At 48.3% G+C, this 25,371-nt stretch overlaps 1 protein-coding gene and 1 long non-coding RNA gene across 8 annotated transcripts in view; one reads left to right on the forward strand and one right to left on the reverse strand.

The window, feature by feature from the left end:
* Positions 1 to 2,902: 2,902 nt before the first annotated feature.
* On the reverse strand, positions 2,903 to 5,026 carry LOC141975117 (uncharacterized). Its single transcript, XR_012635862.1, has 3 exons — positions 4,909 to 5,026; positions 4,023 to 4,083; positions 2,903 to 3,070 (listed from the first exon to the last, which is right to left on the reverse strand). It is a non-coding gene; the product is annotated as an uncharacterized LOC141975117 (long non-coding RNA).
* A 492-nt stretch (positions 5,027 to 5,518) lies between these two features.
* WIZ (WIZ zinc finger) overlaps positions 5,519 to 25,371 on the forward strand; it is a 150,396-nt gene continuing 130,543 nt past the window's right edge. For 4 of the 7 annotated variants that reach the window (XM_074935095.1, XM_074935096.1, XM_074935092.1 and 1 more), the window contains exons 1-2: positions 7,902 to 7,994; positions 21,397 to 21,857. In XM_074935095.1, coding sequence (XP_074791196.1) covers positions 21,470 to 21,857 — 388 coding nt within the window. In that variant the 5' untranslated portion in view covers positions 7,902 to 7,994; positions 21,397 to 21,469. Of the gene's footprint in view, positions 5,573 to 7,901; positions 7,995 to 21,396; positions 21,858 to 25,371 lie in introns of those variants that run through there. The other 3 variants (XM_074935093.1, XM_074935099.1, XM_074935097.1) reach the window with 3 other exon arrangements.

Consider the following 25,371-nt stretch of genomic DNA (forward strand, 5'->3'; position numbering starts at 1 on the left):
TGAGGTGGAGAGACAATGTGAGAGAGGGGAGGGTTGGAGCAAACAGCCAGTCAGCACATGGCAGAGAAAGTCCAGTCAAAACTGAAGGAAGTTTTCTGAATGTCCAAAGGTCCCTGCATTGGCTGCTTCTGCCCTGACTGGCTGGAGTGCCTAGCTGGTCTCCTCTCCACACACCTTATTAATTTTTAAATCAGTCTCATGATTTTTGCGGTCTGGCTCATGAATGGGGTGCATCACTGAAATCAGAAAGCTGATGGGGGAAAGAGAGTAATTTTGGAGCCAGGCTTGATTGATTCATTTATTTATGTATTTATTTTGGTATCCAATTCATGACTTTTGAATGCTTACGTTGGCAATAGTGAGCTGTGGGGATCACTGTGCTGCAGTAGGGGAGGATCATTCAGTAGGGAGTGCTCTCCTCTCAAGATGAATGCTGACCCCAAGATCCCAGCATGGTGCTAGAGGGAATGGTGTGGGTCATTCATTGGGGGCCTCTGGGCCAGCACTGCCCCCAATGTTTCATTGTGGTACTAGGGAGATCTGTATGGGGAGCGGTGTGGAGAAAATAGCAAGGGCCAGCACTCACACCAGTGCCCTAGTGTGTTGCTGGGGGAGGCTTCAGGAAGTGTTAGTGATTCAGTAGAGGAGCTTTTTCTCTTGAATCACTTCTGAGCCTGTTCCCCCAATCTTGGGCTGTGTGACAAAGTGCGCTAATGCAGAGGTATACAGCGTGCTTCCCTTTACCTCTGAGTTGGTACTAAACCCCATTATGGCATTAGGAGGGGCCCTGTTGTTGGGATGCCATCTTGGGGAGGGGATGCAAAACCACTTTTGGCTACTAAAAATCCCAGACTCTTTAGAAAATTAAGGGAATTAACCCTGGTGTCCTGACCCAGTTCCAACTTGGATAATGATATGCACTAAATTCCCTTCCTCACTTTCTGAACTAATCTGATGTGTGGTGTTAAACAGCTGCATTGCCCCAGCTATGGCTGCATTTTAGTGGAGAGTGATGGCAGTAGTGTACTGTAGCTGCAGGACTAGCAATAGCTAAAATTAAGGTTCCCCAACGGTTTCCACTCCAACTTCCTATTTTCAGTCACAAATAACTTTCCCAGACTAACTTTTTAGGCTGAAATTTCCTAGATCTGCTCTCACTAACATTAATTTTGACACTGCCTGACTTGTGGGTACTTAACTGTGGGACTGCTAATACCCTCTTGCACGCTTGTTTGATTATACAGAGCTTCCAGAGTATGAAAAACACTTTAGGAAGAGACACGATAGATATTAGTTTCAGTGTTGTCACATGCACCTTTCAGTAACTATGGATGTCAGACTCCCAAACCACTTGTGGTTGCCAGGTCCCAATACCGTAAACTTGTGACGCACAGGAGAGCTGGTAAGAGACAGCTGACTTGTCTTGTTTATGAAGTTTACACCCTTGTCGTATGAAGGGGTAAATATCCCTGGGTACTATGACATCACATGCAAATCATACCACCAATCAAAATTAACAAAATAATACAGCTAATTAATAGAACATGGAAATGGAGATGCCTAGGATGGAAGTTATGATGCATGACCTGAAGCCCCAAGTGCTGAGAGGATTATTCTGCCTCTTGAATGTTTATGGATCAATGTCCTAACCAATAAAGCACAAGATGGGGTATTAGTTGGTGTCAGCTACAGACCACCAAATCACACTAGGGAAAAGGATGACCATTTCCTTATGTGCCTGTCTGCAATGTGTAGGAAAAAAAGCTGAATGATCACGGGGGGACTTCAATCTGAGTGACATATCCTGGAGGTCTTACCCTGCCAGTACTAAAACATCCTTGAAATTTCTTAAATCAAAAATTGGGAATTATAGAAAACTGATAAGGGAAGCAAGGGGGCACAAGGAGAAATCTATCACCTAACAGAATAAGTATTTCTGTTCTATAGTTGGGGGAAAAACAGATGACATAGTCTCATCATTTGGTGATAACACTCTTTCCATTCCACTAGTATCGCTGGAAGATGTTAAACAGAATCTCCTTAAGTCAGATATTTTTAAATCAGCAGGTCCAGATAACTTGCATCCAAGAGTTTTAAAAGAGTTGCCGGAGGAGCTTGCCAGCCAGTTAATGTTAATTTTCAATGTCTTATAACACTGGAGAAGTTCCAGAAGACTGGAAGAAAGCTAACATTGTGCTGATTTTTTTAAATCGTAAATGGGATAACCTGACAGCCTGACACTAATCCTGGGCTAACATAATGGAGCAGCTGATATGGGACTTGATTAATAAATTAAAGGAGGGTAATGTAATGAATACAACTCAATATGGCTTTATGGAAAATAGATCCTGTCAAACTAACTTGATATCTTTATTGATGAGATTACAAGTTTGGTGATAAAGGTAATAGTGTTGATGTAATATACTTAATCAAATGCCTTACAGAAGTTTGGGTGCCACACAGCATTTTGATAAAAAAACTAGAACAATAAAAAAAATTAACATGGCACATATTAAATTGACTAATGGATAGGTCTCAAAAATGTAATTGTAAATGGCGAATCATTGATTGGGTGTGTTATTGGCGGGGGTCATAGAGGGACTGGTTCTTGGCCCTATGCTATTTATCATTTTTATCAATTACCTGGAGGGAAACATAAAATCACCACTGAAAGTTTGCAGATGACATAAAAATTTGGGGACTGGTAAATAATGAACAGGACAGGTCAGTGATTCAAAGTGATCTGGATCACTTGATAAATTGGGACAAGCAAACAGTGTGTTCTAATATGGCTAATTGTAAACTTATACATCTAGGAACAAAGAACATAGGCCCTTCTTAGAAGATGGGGGGCTCTATCTTAGGAAGTAGTGACTCTGGAAAAGATTTGGGGGTTGTGGTGGATAATCAGCTGAACTTGAGCTCACAATATGACCCAGTGCCCAAATGAGCTAATGCAATCCTGGGATACATAAACAGGAGAATCTCAAGTAGGAGTAGAGAGGTTATTTTACCTCTATGGTTGGTATTGGTGTGACCATTGCTGGAATCCTGTGTCCAGTTCTGATGCCTAAAATTCAAGAAGGACGTTGATAAATTGGAGAGGGCTCAGAGAAGACCCACAAGAATGATTTAAAAGATTAGAAAACATGCCTTAGAGTGATAGACTTAAAGAGCTCAATTTATTTAGCTTAACAAAGAGAAGGTTAACGGATGACTTAAGTATCTACAGGGGGAACCACTATTTAATAATTGGCTCTTCAATATAGCTGAGAAAGAAATAACACAATCCAATGACTGGAAGTTGAAGTTAGATAAATTCAGACAAAGTAAGGTGTAAATTTTTAACAGTGAGGGTAATTGCAAAATTATTCTAGTGGTTAATCAAAATTGGTCACTTTTCTAAAAGCTATGCTGTAGGAATTGTTTTGGGGAACTTCTGTGTTCTACTGGAGGTCACACTAGATGATCATAATGGTCCCCTTTGGCCTTGGAGTCTATGAATCTTATTGCACACCTGGCAATAATTCTATCTGGACATCAGTGGGGTTTTGATCACATGACCACCACTACAGCTCCACTACCTTCCCATTGTTAGGCTGGAGGAGTGTTCCTTTTGTCAGCAGAATTCTGGGTCTCTAGCAAGAAATGCCAGCATTCTCCTTGCTCTGCTTGATGTTGTCTGCCCTCCTTATAGGCTGACCTTTAGTGGCGTTAGTGGTACTGGCACAGATTGTGGTGTAGCCACTTTTTTTGCGGGTTGCCAGGCACATGCTCTTTGGAAACTACTGCTCTCCCAAAACAAATGACAGCACCTGGCATTGTCTTAGCCTAGAATTTTTTTGCTCCAGTTTCTTGAATCAGTGGGGACTGATCATGTGATGAGCAGAAAATACAGTGACTATCCGTGTCACATGGTTGGGGTTAATATCCACTGATATCACTCTAGGGCAGTGGTCTCCAAAGTTTTTGGATGGCGCACCCCCACGGTGCCGCCGAAAAAAAGAGAGGGGAAGACTTACCGCAGGCATGCCGCCGAAAAAAGAAGGAGGGAGGACCTGCCGCAGGGGTGCAGAGCTGCCGCTGAAGAAAAAAAACACGGCAGAGTGCCATCCAGCAGTGTTCCTCCTGCCGCACATGCCCTGGGATCCTCTGGTGCACCCCCTGGGGTGCACGCACCCCATTTTGGAGACCACTGCTCTAGGGCAGCAGTTCTCAAACTGTGGGTCGCGACCCCATTTGAATGGGGTTGCCAGGGCTAGCGTTTGACTTGCTGGGGCCTGGGGCCAAAGCATGAGGGCTTCAGCCCTGGGTAGCGGGGCTCAGGTTACAGGCCTCCCACTTGGGGCTGAAGCCCTTGGTCTTTGGTCCCCAACCCGGAACAGTGGGGCTCCGACTTTGGCCTCCCCACCTGGGGTGGCGGAGCTCGGGCCTCGGTCCCCACTCCTGGAGTGCTGTAGTCATTTTTTTTTTTGGTCAGAAGGTCACGGTGCAATGACGTTTGAGACCCCCTGCTCTAGGGGTTACTTTTACCCCGAGTCTCCTGAAGGACACGCAGCCACCTGCGGCACGGCTCCACGCCTGCTGCCCACAGAGAGGCTCCCACCCAATGAGGGGCAGGGGGCAACCCCCCCACATAGGTCACCCAATGTGAGGGAGAAGAGCCCCCCCCCAGCCGGTCACCCTGCGGGAGGTGGGGAGAGCCTGCCAGACTCCTCCAAGCCGGTCATCCATTGCGGGGGGGTGGGGGGGGAGGCTGACCCCAAGCCTGTTATCCCCCGGGAGTAGGGTGACCAGACAGCAAGTGTGAAAAATCAGGACAGGGGTGGGGGGTAATAGGAGCCTATATAAGAAAAAGATGCAAAAATCGGGACTGTCCTATAAAATCGGGACACCTGGTCACCCTACCTGGGAGGGAGGGGCGCCCGGCGCCCGCCTCCCTCTGCTTGGAGCCGCCTACCCACGCGCGGAGGAACGAGACCCTGGGTCGCGCCTCTGCCACCCCTGCCTCTTTTAAGATGGCGGTAGCGAATAGCCGTCGCTACTCGGTGACGCAATACACCTGAGCCACGACAATGGGGCGTGGCATTCCCAGGTCAGTGTAGCTTGTCTCTCCCAAGAAGGGGGGGAGGGAGGCTCTGACCGTCACGCTGCGAGTGACGTAATCCAGCCGTGCCGCTGGGAGGGAAGCCATGGTCTTGGCAAAGGACTCCTTAGCCTCTCCTAACATGGCGGCCGCGAGGCGCGAGAGGTCCGGCCTCGGCCCTGGCATTTACCTCCCCTGCCTCTTCCAAGATGTCGTCGGCGGCAATGTCGCGCGCTCAGTGACGCGCTCTGGCGGCGCCGCCGCGGGAAGGGGGGCGGGGGAGCGGCCGGAGCGGCGCAGGCAGCGGCAGCCGCGGGACTGGCCGGGCCCCTGGAGGGGGGGGATTTAAAGGGACCATGTCCCCAGCGCTGGTGCTGCTGCGGAGGCCGGAGCCGGGCAGGAGGCGGCGGCGGCTGCGGGGCCGCTGAGGAGCCCTGCGGGCCCGGCCCCCTGGGCGCCCGGGAGGCGGGGACGGCGCGTGACCGGGTGAGTGTCCGCTGGGAGCCCGGCCGGCCGGGGACAAAGCGGAGCCGCCCCCGGGGACTCGGCGCCCGGCCCGGCCCGGCCCTGCGGGGGGGCGGCGCGGAGCCTGGGGAGCGGCCCCGTCCGGGGTGCTGAAAGCTGGGCAGGGTGGGGCGGGGGCAGAGCCCCAGGTGTCCGGGCGCGGCGCGGGGAGCCCTGGGGGTGGGGGCAGGGATCCAGGTGCCCGGGGAGGGGAGCGGGGGATGCTGGGGGCAGAGACCTAGGTGTCCGGGGCGGGGCGCCCGGAGGGATGCTGGGGGGTCCAGGTGTGGGGCACGGGGGGAATCCTGGGGGCAGGGCACCAGGTGTCTGGAGTGGGGCGGGGACCGGCTGGGGCAGGGCCCGAGGGCTGGCAACCAGGTCTGGGTTGTGGGGGCATGCAGTGCGGCAGATGAGGGGAGCAAGGGGGGGATTCTGGGGGGTGGGGCCCCCGGTGCCCGAGGTGGGGAAGGGACGTAGCTATTCCGGGAAGGGAGTAAGGGGGTTGGGGGTGCGGAAGGGCAACCCAGCTGTCTGGGGGGGACGGCGGAGGGAACTGAGTCCCAGGTGCCTGCGGATGGAAGGCTGGTGTCAGGGGAGGGGGCAGGGGGATGACCAAGGGCTGGGAGCCTGGTGCTAGGGGTCGCTGGGGTGGCTGGGAGCCAGGTGTCCTGCAGAGAGGCTGATAGAACTGGGGGTCAGCAGGTGTCCTGGAGTTGATGGTGCTCCGTAGCTGGGGAAATGATGGTGCTCGAAGGAGCAGGGAGGCTGGTGCCTGTAGATGAGTGCAGGTGGATGCTGCGGTGCTGAAAGACAGGTGCTGGGGGTGGAGGGCAGACTGCTGGGGCAGGGAGGGTAGGGGGCAGTGGGCTGATGCTGCTCCAGGAAGGAAATGAGAGGGAAGCTGATGGGGCCTGGGGAGGCGAGGCAGGAGGGACGCTGTCTTTTCATGGGGAAAGGGGGCATCAGGTATGGTGTCCACCTGTTATGAGCTGCCTGACATTTAGGTTGTGAGCTCTCTGAGGCAGGGACTGTCTGCCTTCTTACTTGCCCATACAACTCCCAGCACAGTGGGAACATGCTCCTTGATTGGGGTTCCTAGGTGTTAACATAATGCCAATAACGATGAGGATCATCCTACCAGGCAGCTAGTGCATAAGGCACAATGCTTGGCATGGGGAGGGCTCTGGGATGTGCCATGCTAGGATTTTCTCCCTAAAGTTTTCTTCCATTGCTGCTGCTGGTTCAGCTTCACCAGTGGGAGTGTGGATACTGTGCCAGCAGCTGTTGGCACTTCTAACCACAATGTAATCTAGAGCTGCATTGAGCAGAGTGAGACAGTAGGGTGCTTAAAACGCTGGGGGCTGGTTAGACCATGTGGTCACTAGTGCTCCCAGCACTGCTCCCATAGATGGAACACAGCTATGGATAGCAACGGTGAGAATTTAAAGATGAAAAAATCCTACTGTAGAGACCAGACACAGTGCCAAATCTTTTGGAGTTAGGTGTAAAACCCCATAAAGTAACACACCAGTGGCGGGAGGAGAGATAGGGAACCTTTCTGTTCAAGGTTTCCAGGCCTATCACTGTGCTGTCCGAACATCTTCCAGAAGGCCACTAAGTGACATGACTCATCTGTTGCAAGCTTCTTCCTAGCCAGTGACTGTGGTTGGATTATGTCAGGGTGGCTGATACAGCCCTCTATAAAGGAGCTGTCAGGGATGCTGATGGTGCCCGAGTGGGTTATGTGGAGTTGATGGAGTAGGGATGCTGATGATGTAGGAGATGATGCAACAGGGAGGCTGGTAATGCCCAAGGATTGAAGGCTGCTGGTGATCTAGGCATGGGAGGTGATGGGGGATCCTTACAGGCATGGGCAAAGAAGGCAATTGGGCAATTGACTGTACTTCAAGGAAGTGATGCTATTGGTGGCCCCTGAAGGGAGCTATCCTCCCTGGTGTTGCCTGGGGCAGGGAGGCAATGGGCATGGGGGGAGGGATAGCTCAGTGGTTTGAGTATTGGCCTGCTAAACCCAGGGTTGTGAGTTCAATCCCTGAGGGGCCATTTAGGGATCTGGGGCAAAAATTGGGGAATGGCCCTGCTTGGAGTAGGGGGTTGGACTAGATGACCTCCTGAGGTCCCTTCCAACCCTGATATTCTATGATTCATGCTAATGGGTAAGGTATCATCCCATGAGGTTCATCATACCTGAATTATTGTGTTCTATGTAGCCCTCTCCCCCTCACAAGTACAGGAACCTTCATTGTAGTTTATTTTTATGCAGCCTCTGAACTGTCAATTTTTTTCAAGGCTTGGATTTCTGTGTTGAGAGTCAGCAACTGCCTTGGAGGGAGCTGAAGGGCGTGCGGACAGGCAGGGAGGGAGAAGCTGGAGGCTTTGGCAGCAGGTATGATACAGTTGCAGGTTTTGGCGTAGAAGGTGATCAGCAGTGAAAAAATTTAACAATGTAGGCATTTAAATAGCAGAGTACAGCCCAATACAGTGAATAGGCCAGTTCATCTCCCCTGTCCCCCTCTAGAGCAATTGTTTCAGGCTGTCTGCAGACTCGGGCATTGCTTAAACATGGGATGTGTTTTGAAGGCTTGTTTTGCAACCAGAAAGGCTGGAATATTTTTTTAATTGGTGGTGGGGGAGAAACGGAGTATAATTAGATAGCAACTAAAAAAACCCCTACAATTGTGCAGAAATGTACATGGCCATGGGACCCTACTGGTAGTGGGAAGGGAATGTTGGCATCCTGGGGGGGAGAGAGGTGCCCCAGGGATAGCTTTCCCAGATAATGTTGCTGAAGTCCCTGAATGCTTATATCTCTGCTTATCCTACTGCAGCATGAAATCTCTCCCTGTCAGATTCTTCAGTAAGTTCATTGTCATGGAAGACCCTGGAGCCAAATTCCGCAAAGATCCTAGCACCAACAAAGTTCAGATAATCCAAATACCAGCAAAGCCCCATATAGCTAAATGCTTGATGCTAGATTTGCCAGCCTGCCTAGCCTCAGCACTACAACTGTGTAAGCAGAAGAGAAGGAAGATCTCCTTTGGGGATACATCCCTCTCCAGTTCCAGCTCTGGGAGAAGAAAAGCCCCTCTTCCTCTGCTAAATGCTCTCATTAGTGTGACTTCAGAGAAAGATCTATGCCATTCAGGCGTTTGGGAGATGTCTTGCTGACCTTTTGAGGTTTCTCTGAGGAAGGAAATCTTATGGGATCCTGTCTAACCTGACTTCAGCCCCTGATGTGGCTTTGCCATTAATGGGGGGGGAATTGCTTAGGGAGCTTCCCAAGTTCCCTGAATTCCCATTTGATTTGATTCCAGAACAATTGTTCTTATTTTCATCTATCTTCATTGACTCACCAATAGTTGTTTTGCATGAAAGATTAAATTTCACAGATTAAATAATCTATCTGATGCAAAAGTTAGGGTTCAATGACATGGCATGGGTCTGTGCGCACCTCTTTTTGTGAAAGGCTATTTTAAACTGTTTTATGCTGTTAAGTCTGTACCATGAAATGGGGTTCTCAGACTTGTTCATAAGGTAGAGTGCGTCTTTGGGAAGAAGTGTCTAAGACAAATTCATGATCCCCTGGCTGATTATGCAGTATCTCTATAGCAACTACAGCAAATCCTTCATGGAAGAGTAACATCAGGGAAGTGTTTTGTGTCTATTTGTCCTTCCCATTTAAAAATAAGTTAATCACACTGTCTCCTGCTCCCCTTTCCTCTGTCCTGCTGTTCTTTCTCCCCATGCAGTCTGTCCTGTTGCCCAGCCGCTGCCTCTTTCTCCCCTAGACTTTCCTTTCCAACTGGTGGCTATGGATCTGTTGATGGCTCTTGGGGGGTGACTAGCACTTCAGTCCTGCTGTTGGCCCTGGCCCCTGGGAGCAGCTCATGTTGCCCCTCATCCTGCTTGTAGGCCATGTCCACACTACGGAGCCTATGTGGGCATAGCTATGTTTACATAGCTCTAGTGTAGACACCGCATAAGCTGATAGGAGTCCTTCTGCTGGTACAGGAATACTACTACTTCGAATAACATTAGCTACACCGACAGGAGCACTGTTCTGTCGGCAGCGCTGCAGGTTTTATTGGCACAGCTATGTTAAGGGTATGATTTCTTCCCCCCACTCCTGCTTTTAGCAACATAACTATCCCAGTATAAGTTTTAAGAGTAAACCAGGCCTTAGATAGTAGCAGCATCCCCCATGCTTATGTGCCTAGGCCCTTAGAGAAGAACCTGGGTGCCTGAAGAAGCAACTGGGAAGAACCTAAGTCCATGTAGCCTGTTGACGCTCTGTGGACCAGAAACACATGCCCCGCAGACCCCACCATAAAGTGTACAGTGTGGGCAGCTTGGGTGAAGTAAGTTTTTAGATGCATAACTGTGCACCTACAACATTCCACTTGCAGAGCTCTGACATGGAAGAGCCTTGTTTTTGATTTTTAGGAAAGGAGGTGATTGCCCATGCTTAACCACTTTAGCATTAAAATTCCCTGGTTCGGCTTTGAAGCTTGCATCTCAAGGAGGTGAATGGAGCCGGAAAGAGTTTGATGCTGCCATTTGGCAAGAGGCATTTTGCTGCTAGTCTGGGTTAACAGGACAAATGTGCATCTGTTTACATGGGTGGGGGATGCTCTCTTGGCAAAGAGGAAAGATAGAAACGTTTTTTAAATGACACCATCAAATTTTCAAAATGCTATGAAAATTGTGTGGTAGCCCCACAATTGAGGGATCTGCAACTTTTATTAGACCCCCTAGATTCCTGGTGAGGCAAATGTGAGCTCAGAGGATTGTGTTGTGTTTATGATCTTTCTCATGCAGATTTTCTGAGGAGCCTGGTCAGATACTGAACGTTAAAAAGAGGTGTGGAGATCACCATATCACCTCGCCACCCATCATCGTGCAATTTAAAAACAACTGAACAGGTGTTTGAGAAGGGGAAAAATAGTGACACTCCATAGAAACTGGTTTACAAGGAGAGATTTTTGACAGGACCAATTGGGGTGAAAAATATGTATTTTGCTAATGAAATAAGAATTGTCTTTCCTAACTAGAGGCCAGTTTTCATGTTCTCCTGAGACCAAGTATGGAAAACTTTAGGCCAAACACATATTTGTGCCAAGTGATAGTTGAATGAAATCAGTAGGTCACATATGAAATTGTTTTGCAACCTTTCCAGTAGCAGGAATTCACCAGAAAGGGTTATGAGATTGCGAGTGTGATGAGTCTTCCCATTCCAGTGAATTTCGTAGAATTCTCAAGCCTGACCTTAAAAACTTCAAAGGAAGGAGATTCCACCACCTCCCTAGGTAACCCATTCCAGTGCTTCACCACCCCCCTAGTGAAAAAGTTTTTCCTAATATCCACTGCAACTTGAGACCATTACTCCTTGTTCTGTCATCTGCTACCACTGAGAACAGTCTAGATCCCTCCTCTTTAGAACCCCCTTTCAGGTAGTTGAAAGCAGCTATCAAATCCCCTCATTCTTCTCTTCTACAGACTAAATAATCCCAGTTCCCTCAGCCTCTCCTCATAAGTCATGTGCTCCAGCCCCCTAAAAATTTTTGTTGCCCTCCGCTGGACGTTTTCCAATTTTTCCACATCCTTCTTGTAGTGTGGGGCCCAGAACTGGACACAGTACTCCAGATGAGGCCTCACCAATGCTGACTAGAGGGGAATGATCACATCCCTTGATCTGCTGTTCCTACTTATACAGCCGAAAATGCCGTTAGCCTTCTTGGCAACAAGGGCACACTGACTCATATCAAGCTTCTCGTCCACTGTAACCCCTAGGTCCTTTTCTGCAGAACAGCTGCCTGGCCGTTCGTTCCCTAGTCTGTAGCAGTGCATGGGATTCTTCCTTCCTAAGTGCAGGACTCTGCACTTGTCCTTGTTGAACCTCATCAGATTTCTTTAGGCCCAATCCTCTAATTTGTCTAGGTCCCTCTGTATCGTGTCCCTACCCTCCAGCGTATCTACCACTCCTCCCAGTTTAGTATCCTCTGCAAACTTGCTGGGGGTGCAATCCACGCCATCCTCCAGATCATTAAGGAGGATATTGAGCAAAACTGGCCCCAGGACCAACCCTTGGGGCACTCCACTTGATACCGGCTGCCAACTAGACATGGAGCCATTGATCACTACCCGTTGAGCCCGACGATCTATCCAGCTTTCTATCCACCTTATAGTCCATCCATCCAGCCCATACTTCTTTAACTTGCTGGCAAGAATACTGTGGGAGACCGTGTCAAAAGCTTTGCTAAAGTCAAGGAACAACACGTCCACTGCTTTCCCCTCATCCACAGAGCCAGCTATCTTATCATAGAAGGCATTTAGATTAGTCAGGCATGACTTGCCCTTGGTGAATCCATGCTGACTGTTCCTGATCACTTTCCTCTCCTCTAAGTGCTTCAGAATTGATTCCTTGAGGACCTGCTCCGTGACTTTTCCAGGGACTGAGGTGAGGCTGACTGGCCTGTAGTTCCCCATCTAGAAACCCAGGCCCAAATTCTGCTGCTTGTTGCCAAGATAACCCCATTGATTTTGTGTAGCCACTGGAATAGAGTGGGTTGGGGCTTGCCTATGTCCATGATTTTTTGCACTGGTATAGCTAAACTAGAGTAGACGTGCTGGTGTCAAGGGGGTTTGCACTGATTGAGCAAACCCCGAAGGTAAGTTGCACTGGTGCAGTTCGTCTGCACGGAGGTTTGCACCAGCACAGCTCCCTCCAAGTAGCTACGTTCATGGAAAATCCTGAATGTGGACATGGCCTTTGTTTCCTCCTTCTGTCCCAGGATGCATTTGTTTGGCTCTTTGAGGGTGGGTGCGGGGCTTTGCTTTTGTGTCACTTGAGTGGGTGAAACACAAGACAAGGTGCGGAGTATCGAATGGACCTCAGTGGTGGCACCCCAGCTAAATTTGTCCCATGGTACTGCACTATGTAGATTTGAACATTTACCAGTTTACCTGGAGCGATAACACCAGCCGACAGCTCAGTCTAAACACATAGTTGCAGCAGTTTAACTAAAGGTGTGACTTTAAACAGGTGTAGCTGCTGTATACGTGTGGATGCTATTGGGTTAGCTTAAATCTCTTTTAATTGACTTAAGCTAAAATGATAGGAGAGCTTAGGGTGACCAGATAGCAAGTGTGAAAAATTGGGACAGGGGTGAAGGGTAATAGGAGCCCATATTAAAAAAAAAAAAAAGCCCCAAATATCGGGACTGTCCCTATAAAATCGGGACATCTGATCACCCTAAGAGCTACACAGCTGGTGCTTGTGCTGTATCAAGGTGCTTTGGGTTCATTGGGTTACTTGGGAAGGGGGAAGAAGAGGGACTCTGTCATGTGGCAGTGTCACATGCCCTCTATTAACTTGCATTCTCTTGAGCTGACTGATGTGATGTCAGTCAATCATTGCTATGTAATAAAATGAATTAACTACTTACAAGTGTGTCCCTCTATCCTTTGGGGAAATGCTACCAGAGAACATGATTGTATTAGAAAAGTGAAAAGAATTAATTGTGCAAAAAATCCAAAAAGCTACATAAAGCACAGTTTGTGTGGTGGTGGTGGTGGGTCACAGGTGGCGAAGGTCCTTGTCTGTGTGCATCATTACCCACAGGAAGCAGCCTGTGATTCTGAGGGAATAGGGGCTGTCAGTTTGGGAAGAGAGGAAGAAAGTCTCATTCCCACTGCTGATTGGACACAGAGCTAGAACATTTTGGAGAGTCTTTCTGTTACCTGGGATTTTTCTGAACCCGAAACTATGGTAACTAGTCTTTGTTTTTCAGGATATAAATCAATGTGGATACAGCTCCTCTGTCTGATAAATGATTGGTACGCACAAGTGCTTTCACCCAAAAATCCTTTTTTTTTTTTTTTTTTTTATTTTCTCAAACACACATCTAAAATAACAGTAGTCTAAAGCACCCCAGATACAGTTACCCAAAGTCTGAGATGGTGTTGAGTGGTCAACAGCAGGTTTCCAGTGACTAGCCTTCCTCCTAGCCACTGCGGAATTGAATGTCAGACTCCTAGCTTGTCAAAAGCCTCTATGATCTTCACCAAATTGCACACTCTAATCTCCAACGCACCAGCAAGCCACTGCTGTTGTCTCTATCCCTTAGAGCCTCCACGGCGTGGAGACTGTCTTCCTTCCGATGCCTTGGGCTTGGCAGAAGTTCTGCCAGTCTTTCCCTTCAGCAAGCTGAAAGCAGAGAGGAAAGTGATCTGTGGGTTGTGCTAGGCATGGCAGCATTGTCAGGCTCCACTGCACGGTGGCTCACTCTGGGAAGAATCCAATGTACATTGGGAGTGGCTGTCAATGAAACTGGGAGAGTCTATGGGCCATTGTTGGTTCTCCTGCTCAGATGCATGACCTTGACTCCTGATATATAATTAAGACTCCTCTCTTTTATAATGCTCTTCATTCTGCCTACTTATCATCCAAGTCAGACAATCTACTTCGTTGTAAGACACTTGGGAAAACTCTCCTACATGTTACTATGCTCTGGTGCTGTCCATTATTTCTAATTCAAAAACACTATATTGGGGCCAGTACAGGGATGCCAAATCCTCTGCTTGCTTTATAGGCTAATGACATTGGTGCTCATGACCTGAATGTTCTTCCAGGAGCTAATCTACCACTGGGCTGCTACAGAAACCAGGCAGCTACTCTGCTGGGCTGCTTAGGGTCACGATAGCTGGTGACTCTGAATGCACTTGAAGTGGCCAGGTATTGTCTGCAGGTTCAGCAGAGAAGTGTTCACTGCCTGTGATCCTGCTGCATAACCTAGAACTGTGGCTGTTAAGAGTTCTTGGTGGGGTCAGATAAAGATTCAGGGATAAAGGAGCAGGAGGGTACTAGTGAAGAGAAATTCTTATGTTGGCCGGAACTCCAGAAAGAGCAGGGCAGCAGAAATTGATTAATAGATTTTTAAGGCTAGGAACCACTATGACCATCCAGTCTGACTTCTTGCATAACACAGGCCAGAGAACGCCACCTAATAATTTCTGCATCAAGCACATAATTTCTTGTTGGCTTAGAGTGTATGTGTTAGAAAGAGACATCTAGTCTTGATTTAAAGACTTCAAGTGATGGATAATGCACCACAGGTCCTAGATCAGTTATGCCAAGGGTTAATTGACTTTTTTTTTTAAGTGCCTTATTTTCAGTCTAACTTCAGCTTTTCTGTCTTTGTCTGATAAATTAAAGAGCCTCCCTGCTAGCAGAAATCTCCCCCATGGGTATCTAGAGACTATGCTCAAGCTACCTCTTAATCTTCAGTGGGCCACAAAGCTGGTGTCCTGAGTGAATTCCCGAGATTTGCTGGCCTGTTAGTTGTTTGTATAACCACTTCCTTGTTCTGGGTTTTTTCACTTTCTCAGCATACTGTTTGTGTGAGCTCAGGAATTCACAGGCTTTCTGTAGCATGGTCATCCCTTAACAAGAGTGTCCTGGGGATGTACCTCCCACAAGCCCATTCATGATCTCACAAAGTCTTGGTAGCAGCTCCAGAGACCCTATTCTCTGCTTCTCCCCTTGGTCTCTGGAGCTGGACAGGTCTGGAAATGCAGCTGTACAAGGTTAATTTGGTATCTGGAGCCCCATCTCCTGCTTTTCCCCCGTGCTCCAAATAGCACTACTTGGGGTCTCAAACTTTCCCTCTCCTGCTGGTGAGTCTTTCCTGCTCACCCCACTCCCAGCCACTTTCCCTCTGCAATGCATGGCATTGACAAAGGGTTATATGTGATTCCTCACACAGAAACAAACTAGCCCTTTCCAAGAAGGAGGGAACCCATGAGAACTCCCACAGATTCTAGTTGTAAACTGTAATTAAAATTGCCCCTAACACATTGTCTCCTGATGAGGTGTGTGTGCACCATGACATCCATCATATAGAGTTGAAGTTTGTTCCTTTTAGTCAATGCTACTGGAGTGAGTTAGTTTGTAAAGTGCTTTGAAGATTAGAAATGCTGGTTTTTATTGTGCTCTTCTAGGGTTGACATCACCATGGAGAATATTTTTAGGGTTACCTGGAGTCTGGGTAATGCAACTTTCATATGCTTCGTACAACCAGTCTCTAGAAAACCTCCTCTGTGGTCAGAACTGTAAGAGTTCTGAATATATGCGGTGTAGTTGTAGCCATGTTGATCCCCGGATATTAGAGAGACCAGTTGGGTGACGCAATACCTTTTATTGGACCAGCTTCTTTCTTTGATAGTTCTGGATTTCTTGCATAAGTAGAAGAACGGTGGATCCTTGCTAGAATGTGCATCTATCTAGCGTGAGTTCGCTTATAACGCAGTCACAGCCATGGATTCCAAATTTAGTAACTTTCATTAGTAGTCATGGTAACGCAGTCCCGCGCATGCATCCCAAATCCCATGCTCTCGCGAGGATCCAGTGTAGGTCCAATAAAAGCTATTCCCTCAACCACCTTCTCTCTAGAGTTCTGAAGAGACGTGTTTGAAATGAGTGCTAGAAATTAGAATTTGAAAATCTTGCCTTTTGTTTAGGCTCTGACTTTTTGCGGGTCTGTGGTACCATGTACACTACATGAAGCGAAACCTCTGACTGCCAGCAGGCCTGGATCGCTTCCTAATGTGGAGCGTGAGTGGGCACAATGGGTCAGTTACTCGGCTCTCTAGACAGGGGTTTTCTTTTGCTACTCTTTTCAGAGGCATTGAGCATCCTCCACTCCAGGTGAAATCAATGGGAGCTGCAGGTGCTCTGTATTAAGTGGCTCATGTCAGAAGCCCCAAACTAGTGGGTATTCTGTATTTATTTAAGCAAAGAAATTTTGTCTTAATTCCAGTTTCCTTATTTGTGAAACTGGGATAACTAATGTCTGAAGTGCTCTGGGATCCTTGGGCAGAAAGCACTTGAGAAGCATGAGTCACCCTCTTCTCGCTACTGCGCCTTTTAAAAATAGGTGACAAGTGCTGTGCTGGCAGCAAAGAAATTAGCACTCTGGTCTTCATGTGGCAGCACAGCGTCTGAAGCCTGTTTTCTCTCTCTCTTGGGCTGGCACGCTCTAGAGAGGGAACACTTGGTTCCTTGGCAGAGGGAGTGGGTATCTTGTGCCACATGGCAGTGACATCTTCCTGCCATTAGAGAGAATCCTTAGTGTTCATGTCCAGCTCTTCTGGGGCAGAGTATGGGCACTGCAATATGAGACCCTAAGGCAGCGGGGGGCAAACTTTTTGCCCCAAGGGCCACATCTGGGTATGGAAATTGTATGGCGGGTCATGAATGCTAATGAAATTGTGGGTTGGGGTGCAGGAGGAGGTGAGGGTTCCAGCTGGGGGTGTGAGCTCTGGGGTGAGGCCAGAAATGAGGCGTTCAGGGTGTGGGAGGGGGCTCTGGGCTGGGGTGCAAGGGGCGGGGGTGAGGGCTTCGGGTGCTTTGGGCTGGGACCAAGCAGTTCGGAAGGTGGGAGTGGGATCGGGGCTGGGGCGCTGGACGGGGTCAGGGTGCAGGCTTCAGGTAGCGCTTACCTCAAGCAGCTCCCAGAAGTAACATTTCTCCCCTATGGCTCCTAAGCAGAGGTGCAGCCAGGCAGCTTTACGCGCTGCCCTGTCTGCAGGCACTGCCCCTGCAGCTCCCATTGGCTGTAGTTCCTGGGGCTTGGGGCTGCCTCTACACGTAGGAGCCAGAGGGAGAACCTGCTGCTGCTTCTGGAAGCTGCATGGAGTTGGGCAAGCCCTGGACCCCACTCCCCAGCGGGAGCTTGAGGGGTGGATTAAAACATCTGGAGGGCTGGATGTGGCCCCGGGCTGTAGCTTGCCCACTCCTGCCCTAAGGACCGGGTGAGGGGACCCTTCACAGCTCTAGTGAGCACAAAGGGTCCCTTGAGGAGAGCCATATATCAGTCTTTAAAGTATTGGGTACGTGCTGGGAATCCCAGTGGGAGGTCATTGTGGGTTTTTTTGTGTGGTGATTATATATGTTCCTGAGGGACTTGTACAGAGTCTGAAGCACTGAAAATGTGCAGCTGTAGGCTTGACTGGAAAGAGCCCAGTGGAATCCTAAAAAACCTAGGGAAAAGATTTCAGCAGATCCTCACTGTCCGTGTTTTGGACTTAGTGCTGCACTGGCACGCCATGCATGGGCTCCTGATGGAGGCAGTCAGCCCTCTCCAGGTGTCTTGGCTCCACGTGGAATGGTGCTTGTTGCTAAAGGAAGCTCTTGGCAATCAAAGCCAGCTGGTAGGTCCTACCCCTGCTGGCTAGAAAAAGAGCAAATACATATGAAGCAATTTTTTGCGTGTCTTGCTGAGGGTGAAACTGGACTAGGTAGGGGTAGCAGGTTACCCAGGCCTGCAGCCTTGGCTCAGTGACTGGCACTGGCTGGGCTTTCTTGCTGGGATGCACTCTGTTTTGTAATGCCTGGTTCTGTGGGGACTGTGTGTGAGAGCCAAGGCTGCAGGGACAGGAAGAGTGAGACTTAAATAAGCACAAGGCATCTCTGTTTGTTGTGCAGTGGCTGTGTCCCCTCCTCCCCAACACTGGGGGGAGAGCCAAGCGTTCCTCAGTGCGAGTCCTCTCCAGAAAGCTCTGAAAGAGAGACAAGCATGAAGATCAAGTTCATTGTGTTACTGACATGGTAGCATGTGGTTGTTTGGTTCAGGTTTTTTCCTTCCCCTTTTGTAGCTCCTGTAGAGTAGCTGGCACAATTGTGGTGGGGTGGCAGAGAATCATAGGGAATCAAGCCCATCACAACAGGTATTCAGTTTGATTTCCTCACCTCCCCACTCGCAGAGCTCACAGGACTCTTCTCTACATCATTCCCAGAAATGCTTGGTCTCTGCTCATTCCTGGCTCTCGGCAGTGATGGAGACTCCATCTCCTATCATCTCTTCTAGGGCTCCTTTGCTTTCATGGTTAAGAACGGTTTATGTAAATGGCTCCAGGCTATTGCTCCTTGTATGGTAATAGCCTCTTAGGAGACAGCGAATAATTCCCTCCCTTCATTTATATTGTTACCTTGAAGGTATTTATAGACTCATGTCTCTTCTCTGGCCTTCTCTTTCCTTTACTACATAAACTTAGCTCTCTTGCTCCCTCTACTCATGTGCCTTTATTCTCTAGCTCTCTGGTACATTTGCTTGCTGTCACTTGTGCTTTCACTAGCATTCTTTCTGGATTGTAGAGTCTGGAGCCATTCATGCTTATTTGAAACATGGCCGTATTGGGGTTATGTAGGGCAGCCTTATCTCCTCTCCAGCTCATGTATGTGATTTACCCTCCTACGTGCAATAATAACTTTGCCTTGCAGCACACCATGAGAGATGGTGGCTATGATTCTGGGAGCTATGGTTGTCGCTGCTTTTCCCTGAGTGTAGCTCAGGCTCTGTTCAGACCCACTATGAAATGTTGTTTTGTTCACTTTTACCAGTGATTTGAAGTTGGTTATACAGTAACTTCATCCCCAGCGTGACTGGATTGGTTGGGATCAATAATCATCTTGACGTCCATGTTGAAGTAGTCCTTGTCATATTGTTTACTGTGTCTGCACTCTGATCATCATGGTGGTAAACCACCCAGGGACCCTTTATTGGGTCCATGCCCCAAGAGCGAGTGGTGCTAGAATTGCTTTCTTACACCTGTGACCGATTAGGATGGTGAGTCTCATTGGGACAGATGCAAACCTAGCAGCAGCAACCTCTAGGCATGGCTAATGCAATGCATGGTAGCTGTGAATTTAAGGAAAGATCTTGAAGCTCACACTGGTTCAACATGTAGTGCCCATCCTGCTAAGTAAAGCACATTGACATGAGCTAATCATCCTGTGCCCCAGACACTACGCTGGCTGTCTACTTAATACTAGAACAAGTTCAAGGTCCCAAAGCCCTCAGTGGGCTGGAGCTGACTCTGCAGTCAGGACCTACCATGAAGCTGTGGCCCTCAGGAACAGTAGAACTGTCAACAGGACAGGTGTTGCTCATGGGAACCGGGGGACATGAGCATTCTCAGTTGCTGGCCCATAGCTGGGGAACTCTTCTTCCATGAGAGACTAGAACAGACCTACATCTCATTGCCTTTGGGGAAGCAAATGGAAACAAGATTTTGCCCTACAATAAAGCCCACCTCCCAGGAAGAATAACTAGCTGAGCATTTTCCCTTTCTCCTTCCTGTCTCCCAAAACCCCTCAACAGGCAGAGGGGTGGAGATGGGTGGGTGGGGGGCAGGAAGAGACCCAAACTTGTGTGTGTATAGGGTGTCTGTGGCTTGTGAGGCGTGCGAATGCTGTAAGTAGCAGTATAAATCCCTGGGGAGATGGTAAGGGGCTGTACCAAGTCTTTAGCCTCTAGTTGGCTGGTTCAAGTGCATCCCAGGAGAGTGGTAACTGAAATCTGTTTCTCTTTGGATTACATGAAGTGAGTGGCTAGCTTCAGTCCAGATCCTGCTTAAGTAGGTGTCCATTTTGCAGAACTACGGCCTGCTTGTTGGTGGCCCCAACAAGTTGTTGTGTATCAAACCTCTTACCCCTGGGGCAGGTAGTGGGAGATATGCTGGCACTTCTGCTGCTGTACCTGCTTGGGGAGAAATAGTCTGTTAACATGGTACCTTTCACCAGCATGAAATGCCATTTAAAAAATGTAACTGCAGCTATTAGTAGCCTCTGGTGATATAAAGGGAGAGCATGTAGGCCATGAAAATACCTGAACCTGTCACAGAGGGTGGATACATGTAATTATATGGGATATTGAAAGTTCTGTGTTTTACCTTTTTCGGAGCGTTTACATGTGTTAGGTCAAAACTAAACACAAAACTTGGAGACAGAAAATGCTCCTAGGATAACGGAGCTCTGTAGTAACAGGAAGCATGGTGCAAATGAAGAGCAACAATGTGTGATGGAAATGTGCAGTGTTAGCCTGTGAATGAGGAGAGATGCTGCATGGTAGGGACCAGTGGAATAATCCTGCCCTTCTGCAGAACAGCTCATGATACACATAGACACACGACCAGTCTTTATGTACACATACATGTCCTGGCATGTCACTAAGGTCTTACGTCACCAGTGGGTAGCTCCAGACATCTTGTATCTTTCCCCATTGACTCCTCCAGCAAGGAGGGAACCAAGATGTCGGCAGGATACACTGCTCTCAAGGCACAAATATTAAATGATTTCCCAGTCTCTGTATTGGCCATTTGGCAGCTTCTTCCACCTTCTGCCCTTCTCACCTGTATAACCTCGTTTAGCCTTTTTCATCCTTGTTCCATGCTAACCCTGCAGCCAGGGAGTGATGCAGAATCTTGCTAAGCAGGTCAGTCTCCTACAGGGTCATGTGGTGCCTTGGGCACTGTACTGTTCTTTCTCATTCCCCAAGCCCTTCTGCATCACCTTGAAATGCTCCTAGGCTCAACAAGCTCTTGGGATAGAAGCTTCAGTGCTCCAGCATGGTGCCAGAGAGCACTGTGCTGCCAGAGGTGCCATGTTCACATATGGAAATGAAAAACAAAGGTCCTGACCAATTGCCTCCTGGAATCCCATAGCACCAAGGGCATGGACTTGAGTGTCCTGGTTAAATCCCAGTATGGGATGTAACTGGGTATCGATATTTTTCACTTCACGGCTGAAACAGCTGCTGCTCTGCCCCACTTGAAGCCAGTCATGTAGTGACACTGTAAAGATGTTGGGCTGAAAGGCACAGTAAGATTCTTTTGTTACTATCTGTTACTCCAGGTCATGCCCTTGGGCCTAAAGAGAGCAGGTGTGACCAGGGAAGGCTGGGGAGTGTCTCTGCAATTGAGAAATCCTCATCATTTTTTCCCCTTTTTAGATTTTCTGGCTACAGCTGCCTGTGAAGTCCTGATGTTTGTTTTTCCTGAGTGACACAACAGAATCTGTGAGGAATGGAGAAAGCTGTCTCTACTTCTTCATCAGAGCAGCAGAGAGCGCATCGGTGTGATGGAGGCAAAAGCGTGTTAATGACACTGGAGCCAAACAAAGAAGATTTTGCTGCCCTTGAGTGCTCCCAAGGTGAACAGAGAATAACTGCTTTTGTTAAAGATGCAAAAATGCCTCTGGAGAGTGCAGCTCTATCAGGGACATCAGTGGAAGGGGGGACTGATCTTAAGGAGGCTGCCTTCTATGCTTCCGACAATGTGGCAGCCATGAGCAGAGACGGGAAAGGGAATTCGGGTGCTGATGACATGTGCAGCCGTAAGAAGGATCCCACTTTTTTCTTGCCTCTAGCCCGCCAGGAGCCAGATGTTGCTTTGGAAGCACACAACGTGGCAGGTAAGTTCCACACCGTAAATCAATAGGTGGGACTCAAATACCATTGGCTAATGGCAAGTCAGAGCCTCTTTCCTGGTGAACAGAAGGGAGGTCAAAAGCCTAGATTGCTGCAGAGTTTAATTTTCATTTAAAAATATACCTGGCATTTGTGGTGGTGCTGGAAACCTTCTAAAAGGAACAGCAGAGCAGCGAGTCTTCCTGAGTCTGCAGACTGCTTTGGCACCCCGCTTCCGCTCATTTGCAGAGTGAGTTAAGGAGACACAGCTTAGTGCAGCTGCTGCTATTCAGGACCCTGCAGGCTGCAGTGAAACTGATTAGAATCCCTGCCAGTTTTCCTTTGCTGCTGCTCTAAGCAGTGAGAAAGGCAGACACTGGAGATCTTTGCAGGAGAGAAGGGAGGAGTCTTTCAGGAGGCTGTGGGCAAAGTCAAGAGACGCTTCCAGCAACCAGAGGATGGGATGGCGGGGGGAGGCATTCAAATGTATCCGGTATCTGAGCCAGAGGTGCCTAGAAAAGAAGCAAAGTCCATGAACAGCACACTTTTACTTCCTCCATCTGCAGCCTTTCCCAGCATCTGATGGTAGTGGGAAGGGGTGTGTATCCGGGCATCTCACCAGCTCCAGGCTGGGGCTGTGGGGAGGGACCCCCTCATCTTTTGTTTTGGCCTCTGGCTAGCAGATAGTGGGTTTGCTGGGGTTTTTTTGTTTTGGTTTTTTTTGGCTGGGGGTTTTTTTTGGGTTTTTGAGCTTTCTTGGCAGTGGACTGTCCCTGGTGATCATCCCGCCTGCCGTGGCCAGCCATGCAGCCTCTGCCTTGGTGCGCAGCTCCTGGTAGCACTCAGTTGATGAAAGCTCCTGGGTATTGGGCTTTTCACAGCTGTTTCCCCTCCTCCTCCCCTATCTCTCCTGGCTCCACTTTCTCAGAGGTCCAGGAATTAATGGTATTCCACATGGAGATCTCCCTGTTCGCCGATAGGCTGTGGATATGAGTGCAGTACTGGGCTTCCTTCCTAGGTGAATAGCTCCAAGATCTTTCCCCTTGTGACGTTGAGAGTTTTGGAGGGGGAGGGAGCGTGATGATGACACAGCCATGCTGAACAGTGCCTGCTCTAGTTTGTTTGAGCTCATACATATGTTGGGGCAACCAGAAGAGAATCCAAATGTAATGTGCCAATTGGTAATTTAACAACATGGTAACGATCTTAAAGTTCAGCACCACAGATAGGGATGTAAAATTCAGTGGCACAGTCATGATTTTCCACTGAATGCATCCGATGAAGTGAGTGTAGCTCACAAAAGCTTATGCTCAAATAAATTGATTAGTCTCTAAGGTGCCACAAGTCCTCCTCTTCTTTCTGCAGATACAGACTAACACGGCTGCTACTCTGAAACCTGTCATGAGCTAATAGCTCTTAGGAGTTCTGCTTGCCACAGTCAAAACTACCTGTTCAATTCATGAATCTTAGACTTGTCAGACCCATTAAATGGTGCCGGTCAGATGCTGAAATGCCAGTGGCACTTGGTAATTTAGTGACCCGTGCATGTAAATTTGGGGGGCGGGGGAGGAGTTACTATTTGCTTAGCATAGTAACTCTCTGGGTATGTTGTATCTTCAAGTGCAGTGTCATGTATTAAAATACATACTCCCAATCTTGCATTGGGAGACCTAGTTAGGCCCTTTGCACAACTGTGGATTGCATTACCTCCCACTTGTTCTCCTTGTACCAGTCCAGAGCTGTGGGGATAGACTCCTCTGCCAGCAGGTGGAAACAGGAATCCTGGAGAACTTGGAGTGATTTCTTCCTTTGCTAAGTGGAGTTCATAGGCACAAAGCATGCTGTTGGTTACAGTCTCCTTGTCGCTGTGAAAAGCTGTACCTCCCAGGAACCTGTGGCTTGCCAGTTATCTTTTTGGGCTCTGTGTGTTGCCCTCCTGCTATTCAGTGTTGCCTCTCCTAATGCGTGTTCCTATACTAAGAACTAGGGAGAGAAGTTCTCTGGCTATGCAGCTGTTCCCAGGTAATCATCTGGCCTGGATGTGCGTTATCTAAGTGGCTTCATTCCCCACCCACTGCACCCAGGAATCCTGGCTGGGAGGTAGTTTTGGGGGAAGGAAGCTGTGATGTATTATTTCCAGTAACAGTGGCCTCTCCAGGTGAGATGGGTGTATGAGTTCACATGACTGTTGGGCATGGATTTGTGTTGCTCTGTATAATTAGATTATGAATGCAATCTCTGTGCTGGCTGAGGGGAGGCCTGGAAAGCTCATGCCTAAATCCATTCTCTCCATTTAAAAAATCTAGAGCTCCTACTTTAGAAACAACAGAGAAGGGACCTTTACTCCCACCACTTTCTTGCTATGCTCCCCTGCATTAGCCCTTGCTATACAATTCTGCCGCAGCCCTTTCCAGTTCTCTCTCAAATGCTGTGTCCTATTACCTTCCCTAGCCGCTTATTTCATATGTTTGTTCTTGACTCTGAAGAGAAGTTGTTAATAAGCAGCTTCCTCATCTATGGATTGAAGCCTTTATTAGTGTGAAAAATGTCACTCTGTTGATTTGTGTGTGTGTGTCTCCCTCTCCTGAGAGAGGAGCCCAACTTCTTTAATGTCTCATAATTTAAGACCAGGTCTCACTGATGTCAATGAGAGCAGGATCCTGGCCCTGGTGAAGGTTCAAACCTCACATAGTCTTTATTTCCCTCTGTTGCATCAGAAATTTCTGTCCAGCTTTCTCCTGATGGATACTTGGTGCAAAATGTGCCTCAGGAGGCTGGGAAAGGGGTGGAGCTGTGCTGATTCTATCTGGCCTGGCTACGGCAGGTGCCCAGGGTTTGATTTGTATCCAAGTGTGTGATCAGGGTCAGGATGGTGCTGGTACATAGACAGTCCTGTGGCCACTTGAAATGACTGAATTCTTGTCTGGCCTGGCATTGCACTTGCCTGTGCTGAATGATACCCCTGTAAAGATGTCAGACATGGAATTTCTGCCTTCACTCCCAGATGGTTGTATTCTGTCCTGGGCAGACAATCTCCTTCTTCAAGTGTAAAGTCAGGCATAGCATTGGAGACCAATCTGTTTTTGTTTTATAACTTTTCAGAAGTAGCTGAATAGAGGAAAAAACCATGAAGGGATAGATAGAAAGTGCAGAAGACAATTGGAATCAATACATTGTAAATAAAACAGCATTGAACGATTTCCTTTCCAAGCACATGCTAAAAGGGGTAAACTGGGTTAATCCTTTTATTCACACCTCCAAGAACAGGATCCTAGTTCATCGATCTGCCTAGACCAGTGACGTTTTGGAATTCCCTTAGGAAAAGCATTCAGCCGTTGGGCCACAGATCCTCTTGTCCTCTATCATTGTATTGTGGCAGCACTTAGAAACCCAGGACCCCATTGTGCTAGATTGACAGTGTCTCTTCTCTTCTCCAAACATTGCACCTACACCATGGCGACTTTTGTAGTCATTGTGTGATTGGGTAAAGCTCTGAGCTTTAAACGATGTGCCTAGACA

The sequence above is a fragment of the Natator depressus genome, chromosome 20 (genome assembly GCF_965152275.1).
Source record: "Natator depressus isolate rNatDep1 chromosome 20, rNatDep2.hap1, whole genome shotgun sequence".
Classification (NCBI taxonomy): Eukaryota; Metazoa; Chordata; order Testudines; family Cheloniidae; genus Natator; species Natator depressus.